The sequence below is a fragment of the Phyllobates terribilis genome, unplaced genomic scaffold, assembly GCF_046119375.1.
Source record: "Phyllobates terribilis strain yellow unplaced genomic scaffold, ASM4611937v1 Scaffold_10__3_contigs__length_209671492, whole genome shotgun sequence".
Classification (NCBI taxonomy): Eukaryota; Metazoa; Chordata; class Amphibia; order Anura; family Dendrobatidae; genus Phyllobates; species Phyllobates terribilis.
The window spans coordinates 52,377,275-52,394,291 of NW_027362770.1; the positions used below are offsets into that span (position 1 = coordinate 52,377,275).

The window sequence follows — 17,017 nt, forward strand, 5'->3', positions numbered from 1 at the left end:
CCAAGAGGTCGTCATGTAACCTCGGGTTACATGACAAAGCTCAGCAGCCCGTGATGTAGTTGTGGGGGTGCATATAGGACGGGTGAGGGAGCCCCCTCCCTTTCACCGTCTTCTAATCACCACTGATAACTCATTTGTTGCCTCTGCATAAAAATCACTTAAACAGGTGAAGTATTGGTAAAAACATGATACTAATCTATACAGAATAATCATATAAGTCATTGTTCTGTCCCCAACATTGTTAGTCGGCCTCTGTGAACAGTCCAATAAAAGACCAACTTGTATGTAGTCGATCAGCGCTCATTTAATGGCCTGAAATCGGCAGTGTTCATGCACTCTAAATGTTTGTGTGATGGTGCAATACCACTTTTATTTCACTCAGTCACACTGTATGGAGCCAGCTGCGGCCCTGACGCTGCGGAATAGCCGCTGGCTATTTTATGCAAATGAACGGCACCATTTTTTAAAATTTTTTTTTCACGTGCGGACTTTCCTCATAGAGGTTAGGTCTATGGGGAAAGCCCGAATGCGGACCCACGGGAGAAATGGACATGCTGCGGTCTAGAAATCCAATCCACTATGCTGTAACATCTGGCTGCTGCAGGTTTGACGCTGCATAAACGCACAGCGTCTCCTGACGGTGTGCATATAGACTTAATCTAAAACTAGCCCTATCCACGGGGGAACAGATGCGGGGTAACAGCTAGATCCCCAGCAATAAGTGAACAGGGAGGCCGGCACTGTATTCGGCAACTTTGAGTATGACAGCACAAGGTGGCAGGTAACATGTACTTTATTTGCATTTAGATGGTGGGATTGAAACAGCCTCACCCAGGATTTAATAAATTAATATTGTAAACTTAATGTATTATAGCTAAAGTGCATCAAAGAAATACCACTAAATAGTAACCAAGATAACACAAATATAGCACACTTGTTTGGCCCTTACCTTTAACGCCAACTTATATATATATTTTTTTGCAGGTATGCTGTGCAACAACACTTATACATTTGACCAGAGAGAGACTTGGTCCATACAAAGTGACAGGTCCCCAAATGAGCAGAAGGTTCAGACATCATATTATTGTGTATTTACCTCCAATCCCACCAAATCCTTTCACAAATTGAGATCCTTCTTGTGACTTGTCTGTAACAATCTCCAGTGTCGCTCCAAATTTTTTGTAGTTATTAGCAAACCATTCTAGTAGAGGCATACTCTCTATTAGTTCATGCTCTTGTCCAGTCTAAAAGGGAAGATCAGAAATAGAACAATTACAACCTGAAATAAATCCCCAAGAAATGGTCACCCAGAGGTTTTACAGCAGAAATCAATGGCTCAGCATCATCAGCAGTACTGTAGGAAACAGTGAGCTCTTCTCCCTCCTTTGTAATGCTGATAATCATTGTATCCCTGCATCCCGAAACCTCAGCTGTACCACACGACACTGCAAATCATACAGCGATTTTGGTGTGGACCGGTATTCAGGATCTCGATGCTAGTGTCATCAGAATACACAGGGACCACAATGAAGACACCGATTCAGAGAATGAAGTGGTGCAACTGAGGATCCAGGATGGAGCCAATTATACAGCAATTAAGAGATCAGAAAGGGGATGCCATCACTGACAGAGACCACCTAAAGGCAACACACGGGCGGTGGGGTATGTAATGGAAAGACGGCTATGTAAACCGTGTAATCAAAGTGATGTGAATGGGGACTTCTGCGGATTGTACTTATGGGAAGATGGGATAGGGGGAAGAGAAATGGTGACGCACTGATATGGGCGGTTAATATAACGCAGGGCACTTGAGCGACAATCCACTGGAAGTGACCACTAGTGGAGATGGCAGGCCGGAGAAGATGGAGGTGATAGATGGACATTCACCAGATGCTATTGTTCCAAGACCCCTCTTTTCACCCAACCATCCCCATTTTAGCCCCATTATTAAGGCACATTCACTACTGTATAAGATGGTGTAACATCCAGAAATCCCTCTTTTGCCACTTCTCCTTACAAACTGTTCTTATCTTCCAAGACCTAATTTTTTATCCACGAGGGCTTTTCATTGAGTGGGAAAAGTTGTTTTTTTTTCCCATAAAACCGAGCAAACTTTTTTTTTAAGATACATAGGGTCATTTTTATGCCAATTTTATATAACTTTTTGTACAGATATGCGGGGAGGAAATATAGTAAAATAGGAAATGTGTTTATATTTCAAGACTACAAAAGACTAATAAAAACTTAAAAATTGTTTCCATTCCTGAATTTTTTTATATATATATTAGACATTTTTTTGATGGGATCAGGGCTAGAAACAGCATTTCAGACTGGCTTTTTTTTTTAAGTTTTGTTTTATATGTTTTTTTTTATTTTTGCTTTATTTTTTCATTTACTTCATACACTGTGCTCCACTTTAGGTCTTACATAACCTTTGGGGTCATTTTAACATATTACATTCTTTTTACTGCCGATTTACCCTGTAGGCGGGACTGGTATATTAACCACAGGAATGTTGGAAAATTCAGCTTCCAGGCTGCATATAGCAGAGCCGACAGTCTACTAGGACCCAGCAGCTTCTGGTCTCCTTCCTACACCCTGCGATAACATGACCACTGGGTCTGTAGGAAAAAGCCCCTCACCTGTACACACAAGAGCCAACTTCTATTCTCTGAGGGGAGTCTGGCTGTGTCTGACAGCCGACTCCTCATCCCCCAGCTGCACGATCTAAGCTAGCTGCTTACACTGTACTGACGTTTTGGGCTGCTTGGACATCCATATTTTATGGGAAGTCCATAAGTAGCTAATCTGCGGATCATTATCATTTCCGAGAGATAGAACATGCATAAATGTCTTAAGTTATGCTGCTTTCAAAAAGAAATTGGTTTGTCTCGGTATATTCTGTGTTTCCATCAAAGCGCTACATGGGCCCGATTTTTTGCAGGATAAGTTGCAGTTTTAACTAGTATAATATTCGAGTTTGTCTTTTTTTTATCAATTCTTATTTAAATTTCATTGTGGGACGAAGCAAAATAAAGGGTAAAAAAAAACAAAAAAAACATAGTAATTCTGCTTTTATTTTAATGTTCCATTCACCATGTGTGAAAAGTATTTGGTATGCCACTTCCATAAAAATATTACATTGGGTTTCTTTTTTTAGATTTTATTTTTGCATTAAAAATCAGTACACCATTTTTTTTTTTTAAAGGTGCACTATGCACTAAGTAAAGTAAAAAACTCACTAGGGCCAGTGTTCTCCAGTTTCATCGGCACTCTGTGACCGCTTTGTGACCTGACTAATCAAAGTGTTCGCTATGTGGAGTGGAGCAAGTATAAAACTTAAAACGAGGCTCTGTAGCTCAGGCTCAGATTTAGGCCTCTTTCACACTTTAGTGTGTCCGGTACGTGTGGTGACAGTTTCCACAGGTACTGGAGGCACAGACACACGCAGACCCATTCAAATGAATGGGTCTGTGCACATGTCAGTGTGTTTCCACAGACCACATGTCCGTGTGCTCCACACGTAGACATGTCTGTTTTTGGACGACAGCATGGATCACAAGGACCCATTCAAGTCAATGGGTCCATGTAAACACGAGCCGCACACGGATGCCAGCCATGTGACACGTACCGGCACTTGGGAATCAATGTACAGTTAGCACTGTTCCCATGTGCCGGGTGCTGAACGCTGCCCTCGTCATGGTTCCCTGCCGGCGCTGCGATCAGAAACAGCAGGGACAATGAGGAGGGTAGTAGTGTCTCCTCCCGCAGTGTCCACCTGAAAAATAAGAATAAAATCCATATACTCACCTGTCCTAAGTGTTCCTCGCTGTAACCCAAGCGACCAATCAGCAGAGGAGCCGGGGACAATGAAGCGCTGCAGCAAGCAGGACCCTGACCTCTGCTGAGCCCAGGAGCGGTGTACAGTCACTCAATGAGCGCAGCTCCGGGGCTACTAGCTGCAGCGGCTCATTCTCCCCGGCTCCTCTGCTGATCGGTCGCATGGATTACAGCGAGGGACACTTAGGACAGGTGAGTAAATGGATTTTACGCTTATTTTTACAGGTGGACACTGCAGGAGCAGACACTACTAATCTCATCAGTGTCCCTGGTGCTGATCGCAGCACCGGCAGGGAACCATGATGAAGGCAGTACTCGGCACTTGGGAACAGCGCTAACTGTACACCGATTCCCAGGTGCTGGTACGTGTGCTCCTGAAGCGGCACACTGTTGCCACACACACACGGACACACATCTCTGGTACCAGAAATATACGGACGTGTGAAACCGGCCTTATATTGAGAGAGTAAACACCCACTCCACACAGCTGACACAGATTTGACAGGTCACAAATATAGTCATGTGGTGCCGGAACAGACCAGATATCTGCTGAAAGCAGTGGCCAGTGAGTATATTACTGCAGTCATTACACATACACACAAGGAACAGTTTGTTTTTTTTCCCCCTCTGGCGTCATCCTAGTTACTTAAAATAGATTGTCCACTACTAGGACAACCCCTTCTTGATCTAAACGTTTGGCCCCGATAAAATAAGAACACTAAGGCTGTGTTCACACGATGCGTATTTCATGCGTTTCCGCGGCGTTTTTGCAGTTGCGTAAACGCCGCGGAAACGCATGAAAAACGCATGGTAGAAGGGAAGCAATGTTCCCCAATGGAAATCCGCATGTGCTGTGCCCATGATGCGGATTTTTCCGCAGCGTTAACGCTGCGGTCAAAAATCCGCAGCATGTCAATTAATTTTGCGGAAACGCGGCGATTTCGCCGCCATTGACTTGCATTAGAACGCGCCAATTCCGCAAGACTGCATCTGTACTTGCGTAATTGGTGCGTTCTAATGTGCGGATGGTACCCGGGTGTGGAGGAGAGGAGAGTCTCATCCACACCCAGGTACCACTAAAAAAGCTGTAAGGGTATGTGCACACGATGCAGAAATGAAGCAGAAAATTTCTGCATCATTTCTGCATCTCCCTGGCAAAAAAAACGCATGCAGATTGTGCATGCGTTTTTCCTGCAGAATACATGCGGATCCACATGCAGATTCACATGCGTTTCCGCATGCAGATTGACAAGCGCTTTCCAGGCGATGTTAGCATCACCTGGAAGGTGCTTGATAACTAGGTCACACTATATAAATCCATGCAAACAGCATGGATTTATACAGTGTGAACCGAGAGAGTGTATATACTTACCTCCGATGGCCCGCGCTGTCCTGCTCACTCCGTTCTCCCGGCTGCCGGCAACTTTGAATTGAAAGACCTGCCGACGTCAGCGTCACGTGACCCGTCACATGACTCTGACGTCACCGCAGGTCCTACAACTCACTGCAAGTGCCGGGAACCAAGCGGGAGCGCTGCGCGGGCCGACAGAAGGTAAGAATACATTTATTTTTTATTTTATTCTTCTTTTTACAGCTTTTTTAATGGTACCTGGGTGTGGATGAGACTCTCCTCTCCTCCACACCCGGGTACCATCCGCACATTAGAACGCGCCAATTACGCAAGTACAAATGCAGTCTTGCGGAATTGGCGCGTTCTAATGCAAGTCAATGGCGGCGAAATCGCCGCGTTTCCGCATAATTAATTGACATGCTGCGGATTTTTGACCGCAGCGTTAACGCTGCGGAAAAATCCGCATCATGGGCACAGCACATGCGGATTTCCATTGGGGAACATTGCTTCCCTTCTACCATGCGTTTTTCATGCGTTTCCGCGGCGTTTACGCAACTGCAAAAACGCCGCGGAAACGCATGAAATACGCATCGTGTGAACACAGCCTAAAAGAAGAATAAAATAAAAAATAAATGTATTCTTACCATCTGTCGGCCCGCGCACCGCTCCTGCTTGGTTCCCGGCACTTGCAGTGAGTTGTAGGACCTGCGGTGACGTCAGAGTCATGTGACGGGTCACGTGACGCTGACGTCGGCAGGTCTTTCAATTCAAAGTTGCCGGCGAGGGAGAACAGATTGAGCAGGACAGCGCGGGCCATCGGAGGTAAGTATATACACTCTCTCGGTTCACACTGTATAAATCCATGCTGTTTGCATGGATTTATATAGTGTGACCTAGTTATCAAGCACTTTCCAGGTGATGCTAACATCGCCTGGAAAGCGCTTGTCAATCTGCATGCGGAAACGCATGTGAATCTGCATGTGGATCCGCATGTATTCTGCAGGAAAAATGCATGCACAATCTGCATGCGTTTTTTCTGCCAGGGAGATGCAGAAATGATGCAGAAATTTTCTGCTTCATTTCTGCATCGTGTGCAGATACCCTTACACTCCCTGCCGTACAGGCACCGTTACAGCTGTGTCGGCCCTTGCGTTCTCAGGGCTGTCGCGTGGTTATGAAACATGAGCATGGAGTACAATCAGCGCTGGCGTCACTGTCTCCACCTTCGTACGAATTGAACATCAAGATGAAACCACATCAGCCACAGCCCAGATTTCCTCTTGATGTTCAATTTGTACGAAGGTGGAGACAGTGACCCCAGCGCTGACTGGACGCCATGCTCACGTATCATAACCATACGCCTGCCCTGAGAACGCAAGGGTCAACACAGCTGGAATGGAGCAGGGACAGGAGGAGAGTAGAAGCTTTATTTATTTTAATCAGGCCAAGCGTGGGGTATAAGAAGGGGATTGTCCAAGTAGTGGACAACTTCTTTAATTGTTTTTTTTTCACTTAACCAGGTTGACTGTCTGAACGTTTATGTATCTGCTCACTCAAGACTGGATGGGTTAAAATCAGATAGAAAACTGAAGTACAAAGTATATCGTTTGTGTTTCATTCATTTTCATTCATTCAAGAGATTAGGACATGCTCAGAGTCTCACCAACTGGAGAGAAGGAGCCGGATTTAAAACTATATCCAGGAAACTATGGGTCAGTGTCTGAGAATAAGACAAACAACACACGAATGTGTGAATGTAGCCCAAGTCCGATGTATCTAAAGAGCCCATTATTTACATTTAACGAAAATAATTTTCCAATTACATTGCTTCATTCATTATGCCCCATGGAGCACAACCCAATAATACTCCTTTGGGCCCAATTCATCAAAACCGGCATTGTTCACGCATGTCTCGATGAGGTAGCATGATGGAGTCAGACTATCCCGATTCATGGAGAGGTGGACGTCTCTTAATGAAGCTGAAGCATCCGAAGAGTGGAACGCGCCTCGCCAGAAATCAAGGCTGTGGAGTTGGTAAGCCAAACTACCGACTCCACAGCCCGGCCTCACTACTGAGCGTGTACATAAAGTGCAGCACAGATTCATCTCAACTAAAAGCCTAAATCCTTAGATCAGGAACAGAACAGACATTTATAGGACATTTCATAACTTTCCCAAATTCTTATGAAAACCTTTACAGCACATCCTGCACTGAACTACTAAACCCAATTTATTATATATTTTAGGAGTCTGAAAATGGACACGGACTCACACCCCACAGGTCTGTCAGTAATCGTAATCCAGTAAGGTACTGAATTCAGATTTCTGGCTTAAGGAACGCCACAGTTCGTCCTGAACTAGATGCGCGGTGGCATTCAGCACCCATCCCAACTGTGCCCATTTGATCAGAAATAGGAGAAGCTGTCACGTAAACACCAAAAACCGCAAGATTTTTATAATATTCCGATTTTTCAAAGCTGCTGCTTAAGAATTCTGGCATCAAAGCCTTGATGAATCAGGCCCATTGATGTTACTCTGGTACAGTAACGCCACTGTGCTGTTTTATCACAATATCTGCTGTTCCAAAAAAAGTGAAGCCTGATTGTCACTCTACAAAATGAATACCTCTTTGTCAGTGAAGTGCGATTTGTCCTTTTCTTGTTCCGGTGTTAGGTAAAGAACTTTCTCCTCTAAAAAAGGCCGAAAAACAATAACGTCAGTCTCATTGGTAATTGATTTGAAACAATATCTTCAACACAGAAAACAAATTAAAGAATGTAGACATGCTAAGGACCCTATGCCTTAATTAGAAGGGCCTCATCAATAAGCGTGCATGGACCCTCAAACTGGAATAAATACTAAATATACAGGAAGGAACATTATATATTTCATATATATCTAGCCATACACATACATCTATAATATAACGGAGGATGCGTGTCTCTGTCTGAAGCCTTTATAGAGTGTGCATGCGTGACGCGCAGTCTGGCTCCAGACAGAATCATGCATCCAGCCGTTACAGGTAAGAGGAGTGTATGGCGCCGGAGATCGCGGTATGCGTAGACACTGAACGTACAATGCGGTCTCCGGCGCCATACTTACCTGACCGGGAGGAGCTTTGCCGCAGCGCCTCTCATCGCCAGAGACCGGGGCAGGAGTGAGGAGTCGGTTTGGCGCATGCTCATAGAGCTATCTGGCGCCATTTTACTGAAGACACATTTGCAGTGTGTTTTCAGCAAAATGGCGTCGAACAGATCGGTGCTCCGGCGTCGGTGCCACACATACCAGGATTGGAGGGTGAGGGGACCATGCATACCAGGATTGGTGGGTGAGGAGACCATGCATAACGGGATAGGATGGTGGAGACAGCGCAAATACCAGGAGGGGGGCAGCACATACCAGCATGGGAGACCATATACCAATAAAAATGCCCACCACCCGGGCGTAGAACAGGTTCAATAGCTAGTCTCTATCTATATAGATAGAGAAATAGAGATATATCTACACACACACACACAATATATATATCTATTATGTAACGGAAGATGCGACTGTCTGAAGCCTTTATAGACTGCGCAAGAGCGACACGCCTGCGCAGTCTGGCTCCAGACAGAAGCACGCAAGGAGCCATTACAGGTAAGAGGAGTGTATGGCGCCGGAGATCGCGGTATGCGTAGACAATGAACGCATACCGCGATCTCTGGTGCCATACTTACCTGATCGGTAGGAGCGTTGCCGCGGCGCCTCTCTTCGCCGGAGACCGGAGTGAGGCGCCGGAAGCGGAACATGCGCATAGCCCTATCCGGAGCCATTTTACTGAAGACACATTTGCACAATCCAGGCCTCCATTGGTTAATAAATTTGATTTCCATTGATTATTTTTGTGTGATTTTGTTGTCAGCACATTCAACTTTGTACAGAACAAAGTATTCAATGAGAATATTTCATTCAGTCAGATCTCGGATGTATAGCGCGCACGCACACACGCACACTGCATATTTAATGAACCTTTTTGACTCCATGCTTTTTAGTATGTATTATTGGTGCTTCATGCAGCTTTCAAAAACCTTGAATGGGGGTGGGGGGAGGGGATGTAGAGAGAAATTACCTTCAGAGCCATTGCATCTTAAGACATATCTCATGATATCCAGGTTCTCATACACGATCAGAATTTCCACTGCTCCCATTTCCAATGCCTTTAGTGTGTCTTCAACACCAAAACAATATTTCCCCGTGTCCTGGCTGATCTCATCAAAGTATCTCCCTGCAAATGACAAACTAACTTTAATTCACAAACTAATTATAGACAACTGTGACTTGTGCCCGCATTTTCACCAGGTCCTCTCTCTGCAGGGGCTAATGCCAAATCTGCAATTCACTCTGAGCTGGTAGGAGGAGACTAGCTGCTATGATCTCTCCCAAGCACAGCACAGATTTCTGTTCTTTCATTCTTAAGCATAAATATGAACAGCGGCAGCATGGAAGGGTCTGGAGCTGTGTGGATGTGAATGCAGCACTGGGATGAGACAAAAGACTTGATAAAAAAGCTCAGCATAATTTTTCCGCATCTCCCTCTGTTCCTTGCTCCTCCTGTCCATAGAGTATAATAAGCAGTGTAACCTGATCCCTCACTGTGCTGGCAGTTCAGAGTGAAAGGTACATTCAGGAGGGTGTGGGGAAGATGGGAAGAAGTAACTCATAGGTGGAGAAAAAAAAAAGCATAATTCTCTGATAAAGATACAAAGTTTCTTGTAATCACCTGTACTATTCTGTTATACAAAGTTTGCTGAAGGTACAGTTGTTATTAATACAAATTGCATATAATAAAGTGGTAACCCAGCATCTCTCACTTCTGTATCAGAAGGTTACAGGCACTGCTGAGGTGTTCATTGGCCGTTTGTCAGGCACTGTGCATATGTCCTATCATGACACCTGTCAATCCAGAAGTGAAGGGATGACTCCTTTACTACCAAGTCAGTTAAAGGGGTTGTCCCACCAACTAAATGCACTTTAACAGATCTTCGAATAAAAGTAAGTTTCACAGTTGGAGGTGTTAAAAAAAAAAAAAAAAAAATGTTCCTGCCCTGAAATAATCTAGTAAATGTGTTCCCCTGTGTAATGGCTGTATCAGCAGCTGTAATCCCAGGCTGTCGTGTCTGTATATTCTTTTGCTTCCTTCCCTCCCCAGGAGCTGTGGTATGATCAGACCATGTTCCCGCACGGTCAGACACATCCATTACACAGTAAACGGGAGGGGCACATTTATAAGATTATCCCAGCACAGGAACATACATACATATATATATATTTATTTTTACACATCCAATTGTGAAACATTTTTTTATTCCAAGATCTATTGATTAAAAGTGTACTTTGTTCATGGGACAAACCCTTTAAAAAAATATATACTCTTTAAAAGGGGTTTTCCTACATTTTAATCAATAGATCTTCAAATAAAAACATGTTCCACAATTTGATGTGTTAAAAAAAAAATGTTCCTGTGCTGAGAATCTTACTAATGTGCCCCTGCTGTGTCCTGTGTAATGGTGCAGGAACATGATCGGATCATACTTCCTCCTTTGCCCAGGAGATGTGGAAAGAGTATACAGACAGGACAGCATGAGATCGCTTGTCTTTCTTTCTGTGAGGAAAGCTATTGCTGCTGGTTTCTAAATGTTTTACATCACAGAATCAGCTATGATCCCCTGCTGTAATATCTGTATACTCTTTTGCTTCCTCCCCTGCCCAGGAGCTGTGTTATAATCAGACCATGATTATACCACAGGGGCATATTTAGAAGATTCTCAGCACAGGAACATTTTTAGCACATCCAATTGTGGAACATATTTTTATTCCAAGATCTATTAACTTAAACGAACTTTGTCGTAAAACCCCTTTAAGGACCCCACACCAAGTCAGCTTTTAAAACATCCTCAGCAGAGAATAATGTATTGTGATCCCTCATTTCCCCCATATAATATTACCGAGTACATGGAAATTAAAAGGCAACCGTGTAGTAAATAGTCACAAAATCCCCTCTGTGTGTCTAATGCATGAATATAGGTTACTAGATGGTGGCCCGATTCTAATGCATCGGGTATTCTAGAATATGTATGCGGCCGATCGGGCGCAATCAGCAAAACGGTGTTTAAATTTGGCGGCAAGATCGGTGATTGGTCACGGGTGGCGGCCGCGACCAATCAGCGAACTGTGTTAGTGAGGACCGGAGAGCTTGTTTAAATTTGGCGATAAAATCGACCAATCAGCAGAGCGTTGTCTAAATTTGGCGGCAATCTCGCTGATTGGTCTCGGCCGGCCGGCGGCCGGGACCAATCAGCAGAGCGGCGTTTAAATTTGCCGCCCATCTCGCTGATTGGTTGCGGCCGGCCACCGCAACCAATTAGCAGAGCGGCGTTTAAATTTGCAGCCAATCTCGCTAATTGGTCGGGGCCGGCCACCGCGACCAAGCAGCAGAGCCTTGTTTAACTTTAGCGCCAAGATCACTGATTGGTCGCGCTCTCCGCACGCGACCAATCAGCGAATCGTATTGGTGAGGAGCAGGGAGTGGAATCGTATTAGTGAGGACCAGGGAGCGGCGCTGCCTGTGCGGCTACTTCCGCTGCGAGAAGCCGGGACATGAGCAACTGCTCGCAGAAGTATCCCGACCCGCAACACCGCTCCCCGGTCCTCCATTGACACCCTAGCCGCTGATGTCCCCACAGTATAAGCATGGTGTTAGAAAGGTCCGGACATCTGTGTTAAAAATCGCTGATTGGTCGCTGGCGCTGCCCGCGACCAATCACCGATTTGGGCGCCAAATTTAAATATCGGCCGCGACCAATCACCGATCTTGGCTCCACATTTAAACACCGATGTGCTGATTGGTCGCAGCGCTCATCTCCCGGCTTCATCGCCGCGTGTATATTGTGTATATTATATTTATATATATATATATATATATATATATATATATATATATATATATATATATATATATATATATATATATATATATATATATATATATATATATATATATATATATATATATATATATATATATATAAAAAAAAATATGCTGATTCAGGTTTTCATGCTTCTAAATGCAAACTCATTGCTAGGCATAAAAGTCAGTAACCTAATGTTTGGAAATGCTTAGAAAAAGAGCCTAATTTATTTAGACTGGCATTGTAAAAGATTTTGCATATCCTTACTCTTAGAGGTTCTTTATGGGAATGCAGGAGTAACATGTGCCCAATTCATTATGGGGTGCACTTAATAACTTTGGTGCATCTCATCACTGGCATGCGCCTCCCCAGAAATGTTACTCCAAACAGGGGCAGAAGTGCATTTCTTACCTTAAGTCATAGGTGTCAAACTCTGGCCGGTGGGCCAAATCTGGCCTGCAGTGTTTTTTTTTTTTTGGGCCCACTATTCCGTACGGAGGACCGTGCGGGGCCCACTATTCCGTACGGAGGACCGTGCGGGGCCCACTATTCCGCATACTGGTTGGCCCGAGACTTTGTCCAAGTTTTTCATTTTGGTCCTCTGTGTGTCAGAGTTTGACATCCCTGCCTTAAGTTGTGCCACTAAAGTGGTGTAACTTTTGAACTATTTATTAGGTAGGCTGCACCACGCCTTGTCTTATCCACTTTGGTGCGAAAACGCAGAGTCATACAATTTTGCACAACTTATAGAGTTGCACAAAAGTTTTGTGACTTTTCAATGTATATTACAGCACAAATCTGTTGAAAACACTTATGAATCGAAGCCACAGTGTCCCATTTTACTTGTAGATAAACCTTGTTCGTAGCTAGCCTAAACCATACATACCTATTAGCTTCTTTTCTTGGATAAATTTCACATTAGAAAGGACCTCTGTTGACAGTTCAATTGCTTGGTTAAAACCATTTTCTCCCCCATAAGAGATATCTACTAGTTTCAGAACTTTGGATTGCAATCGCTAAAAAAAAAAAAAAAAAAAAAAAAAAAAAAAAAAAAGTTCACCATTAAACAATTGTAAAAGCAACACAAGAAGAATCATGTACATCCAGTCATTGTGCAGATTTCAGAAACATAAAAATGCAGAAAAAAAAACACAAATAATTTTTGTACAATTCAGAAGAGAGGAGAGCAGACCCAACAGACTGACTGCTTTGACCACCAACGCCTTATGCAGGGAAGTGTTGTTCTTCTGATTCACTATGTCGCTTACCCCATGTGCAGGGCATTGCAGTAGCTTAGGTATCCATGGTTACGACCACTAACAGCTAACTGTCACTATATGAGTGGTTGTAACCATGGATACCCAAGCCACTGCCATGCCAAATCAGAAGAATAATACTACATTTCTAATTGGAAGTATTCGCTATTATTACTACACCTACTAAATATTGGGAGCGGATCTTGGAGATGGGAATAACTATCTAAAACAAGTGTCACAAAAGAGCTGACAAGTTCTCTTTATAAGATTAAATACGAGATCACAAAAGTGGAAAGTAAATCATAAATTCTTAAAGACTGAGATAGAGCAAGATGCATCAAATTCATTAAGAGGCGAGCAAGTCTTAATGAATTTAGTGATTTTTCAGCTGCGGTGCACCCCCATAAGAAAGTTTTCTCCAGTCAAAACCTGTAGTATGCTTATCAGATATTACGATGAATTGGTAACTCACACACCCTCTAGCTAAGCCATGTCCATTTTCACAAAAAGTTTACGGGGCTGGCATAGAAACGCCCATCAGAGAAAGGTACGCATTGTCAAGTCTGGTGGGATCTCGTGAATTGTCCAATTTGTGCGCCAAGTACCTTCATTTTATAAGGATATTCTATATAGCAGTAATGCAGTCTAAATTTCAGATATTTAATGGTTGCATATATCGCAGGAATTATCAAGTGCCGCTGTATTCTTTTGTTTGTAAAATATGCAGTAAGCAGTCTACACCTGTTCATACTTGCTATATTCTGTTTGTAGGTGCTGGTCAGCTATTTGTAGTATACTATTGGAGGAGGTGTCAGCTTCCTATTCTGATTGAGCACTCCTCATGAGCGAAAGGAGAAGCATGTTTGATAAACATTCGGTTTCTAGTTCTATCTAAAAAAGGTCACCTTGTCGTGGCTAGTGGGCTCTCGTAAATTGGTCAATTTGTGTGACAAGTATATTTTATATAGCAGTAATGCAGTCTAGACTTCATATGTTCAATACTTGCATATATCCTAGCGCTTACAAAGGTCGGCAGTATTCTTTCCTTTGCATAAAACCCAAAAGTGGCAACATTTCTATTCAACGAGTTGTGCAAAAATGTTGCGACATTTCAAATATTAGCAAAATGGGACAAACCCCATAATAGAATCCCTCACTAATAAGTCAAAAAATATCACTTATTTTAGTTCTGTATTAAAATTGCTGTAGGGTAAATCTAAAATACTGTCCCTAATCTGTTCATTCTCCTCTAATAAGGTATACACTCATGTTTAAAAAGTTGGTAACGCCTGTCACCCACGTTAACAGAATGGGACAATCACACACTATAGCAGGAGACCCCAATTATGTGTGTCATACCTTAATGCACTAATAAGTACAACATTCAATATTGAAAGAAGAGACGTTTGTGGTCACGGGGGCAATAGCTGGCAGCAATCTCAGCACAGGTGGACCTTCCCAGCAATAAACCTCTCACCTGATCAAACATATCAGACTGACTAAGCTCCGTTTTGAAGTCAGCTGACCCCGCCAACACCAGACCAGCTACGTTGACTTTATCGCCAGAGATAAACAGCTGCACAGCAGTTTCTGCTACTTTCCGAACGTAATTGTGACGTTTCTCCATTCTTAGACGTGCAAAACGCAAAGCAGACTGCCCTCCTCTGCCTATGGGAGGAAAACATACATTATGAGGAGCAAAGACTAGAATAATCACCCTTCATGTGTAGCAATACATTTCAGCTTTTACATTTTAGTTTGGGCTTAATACTTGAGGAATTTTGTGTCAATAGGCATTGTGATCAGATCGATGAACGTTCAAATCCCAACAGCCCTACCAAAAAGCTGACAAAGGGCTGCAGCACTCTGGCAAGAGCAGTGTCCCCTTCATCGCTTCCCTGGCACAGATTCGTAGTAGTGGTGTTGGGTACTACAAATCAATACCAATTTTCAGTACCAGGCACAACCATTGTATAAATGGTAAATGAAAGGGACATAGTCCTCAATTAAGCACTGCGGTGTCTTCAGTCCATCATTGTTTGATAGTCCAGGAATCAAACAAGGATTACTTAGAGGCCCTTCACAATACCTACAGCCCCAGTCAGGACTGCTTATTTCTTAACTGGGTTCTCCAAGAATGTATTAAAATGGCCCTTGTCAGATAATTCAAACAGTCAATTGTCAGGACGGGCTGCTGTGTGAAGAAACAGCTCTGCAGACCTGTGGTCTCAACTGACAGGAGCTGTATATAAAGCCTATGTAAGCTGAGGAGAAGGACTGACATATCAGAAGAAATAAATCTTCTCAGCTGACTGAGCACAAAGGAAATCTTCCTCCAGCCTCAGTTGTCCGTGCATGTCAATCAGCAAAGATTTGTATCTTCTTCTGTCACAGCCCTTCTCTGGCAGCTCACCGGTATGTGTACTGGCGATAGCTCTGTCACTGAGACACAGGTCTCAGGAGGGTTTTTCTTCAGACTTCAGCTCATCCTGTTAAGTGACTAGGATGGGCTACCATACGAATTACATGACAATAGCCACTATTAGATTGTTGGAGAACCATTTTATTGTCCTTTTACACTGCAAGATAATCGTGAACAGTCATTCCTTGGAAAGCTCAACATTTAACCATAACAATACAGTTTAAACAGGTCGATGACCACCCAACGAACAAGCTAAACCCTTATTCGTTAGGTAAAATGATCAATTTATACGGGGTGTCTAAAATGAAATATACTTCTATTAGATCCTATTAAAGATCTGTTCAAAATTATTTTTTGGTTAGCACAAAAGATCATTTTTCTCGGCAGTGTAGGTCCCGTTCACAGAAAACTACGCTGCCGAGAATAATGGCAGCCTATGTGCAATGAACGATCTATTACTGATTATTCTGTTTGCATCTGAGATGCCGTGTGACTGTATGGAAAGGCAATTAACCGTTTGCCGATCATTATGCATCCTGTTGGTCAGCAAGTCGTGCAGTGTAAATGGACACTTTAGACTGAAGATTTGTACCATTAATAGTTTAGAAAGTGAAAATTCCTCAGGTAATTGACTTCCACACCCCCTGTGTTCAGATCTGACAGGTCAATGAGTCTCACCATGCTTCTTTGGAAGATCCACAGTGAATTTGTGCAGCACTTCTCTTGTATTGCCTTGCAGAGTTCCAAAAAGAGCTCCGCTTCCATCTATTACTATGAATCCAAACTTGCTGTCATCAGAAAGGAGAGCTGTAAGTGCCTGAAAACACAACATGTCCAAAACATGACGTCCTTCTCAAAGAAGTGGAGGTACAGAGTCTTCTGTAGTGAATTTCAGATAATAAGTAATGCATGGCTAAATGTACATTTAAACTTTCTTTTATATCTGCATCTAGTGGCCTTAGAGATGCCGCTCAGCTAGTGTTAACTTAAATCGTTGCTCTATTTTATACAAAGTTCATGGTATACTTGTACTTAGTAAGGTCTTGTGATCACATGGTGACCTGCAGGGAATTACATAGCTTCATGTTCTCTCAAGAGGGTCACCAGCTCAGACAACAAAAATGTCTGCAGGTTGAACTAAATATCACGGCTGATGAGCACTGTACAGCTGGTGGCACAGGTCAGTCTCCGGACTGTATAC

The 17,017-nt window shown here is 43.3% G+C and overlaps 1 protein-coding gene across 1 annotated transcript in view; it reads right to left on the reverse strand.

The window, feature by feature from the left end:
* Nucleotides 1-17,017, reverse strand: part of ETF1 (eukaryotic translation termination factor 1) — a 62,621-nt gene that overhangs the window by 10,387 nt on the left and 35,217 nt on the right. Inside the window, exons 5-10 of the mRNA XM_073649557.1 lie at nucleotides 16,495-16,633; nucleotides 14,872-15,062; nucleotides 13,025-13,154; nucleotides 9,300-9,455; nucleotides 7,817-7,881; nucleotides 1,097-1,244 (exon numbers count right to left, since the gene is read on the reverse strand). Coding sequence (XP_073505658.1) covers nucleotides 1,097-1,244; nucleotides 7,817-7,881; nucleotides 9,300-9,455; nucleotides 13,025-13,154; nucleotides 14,872-15,062; nucleotides 16,495-16,633 — 829 coding nt within the window. The remainder of the gene's footprint in view (nucleotides 1-1,096; nucleotides 1,245-7,816; nucleotides 7,882-9,299; nucleotides 9,456-13,024; nucleotides 13,155-14,871; nucleotides 15,063-16,494; nucleotides 16,634-17,017) is intronic.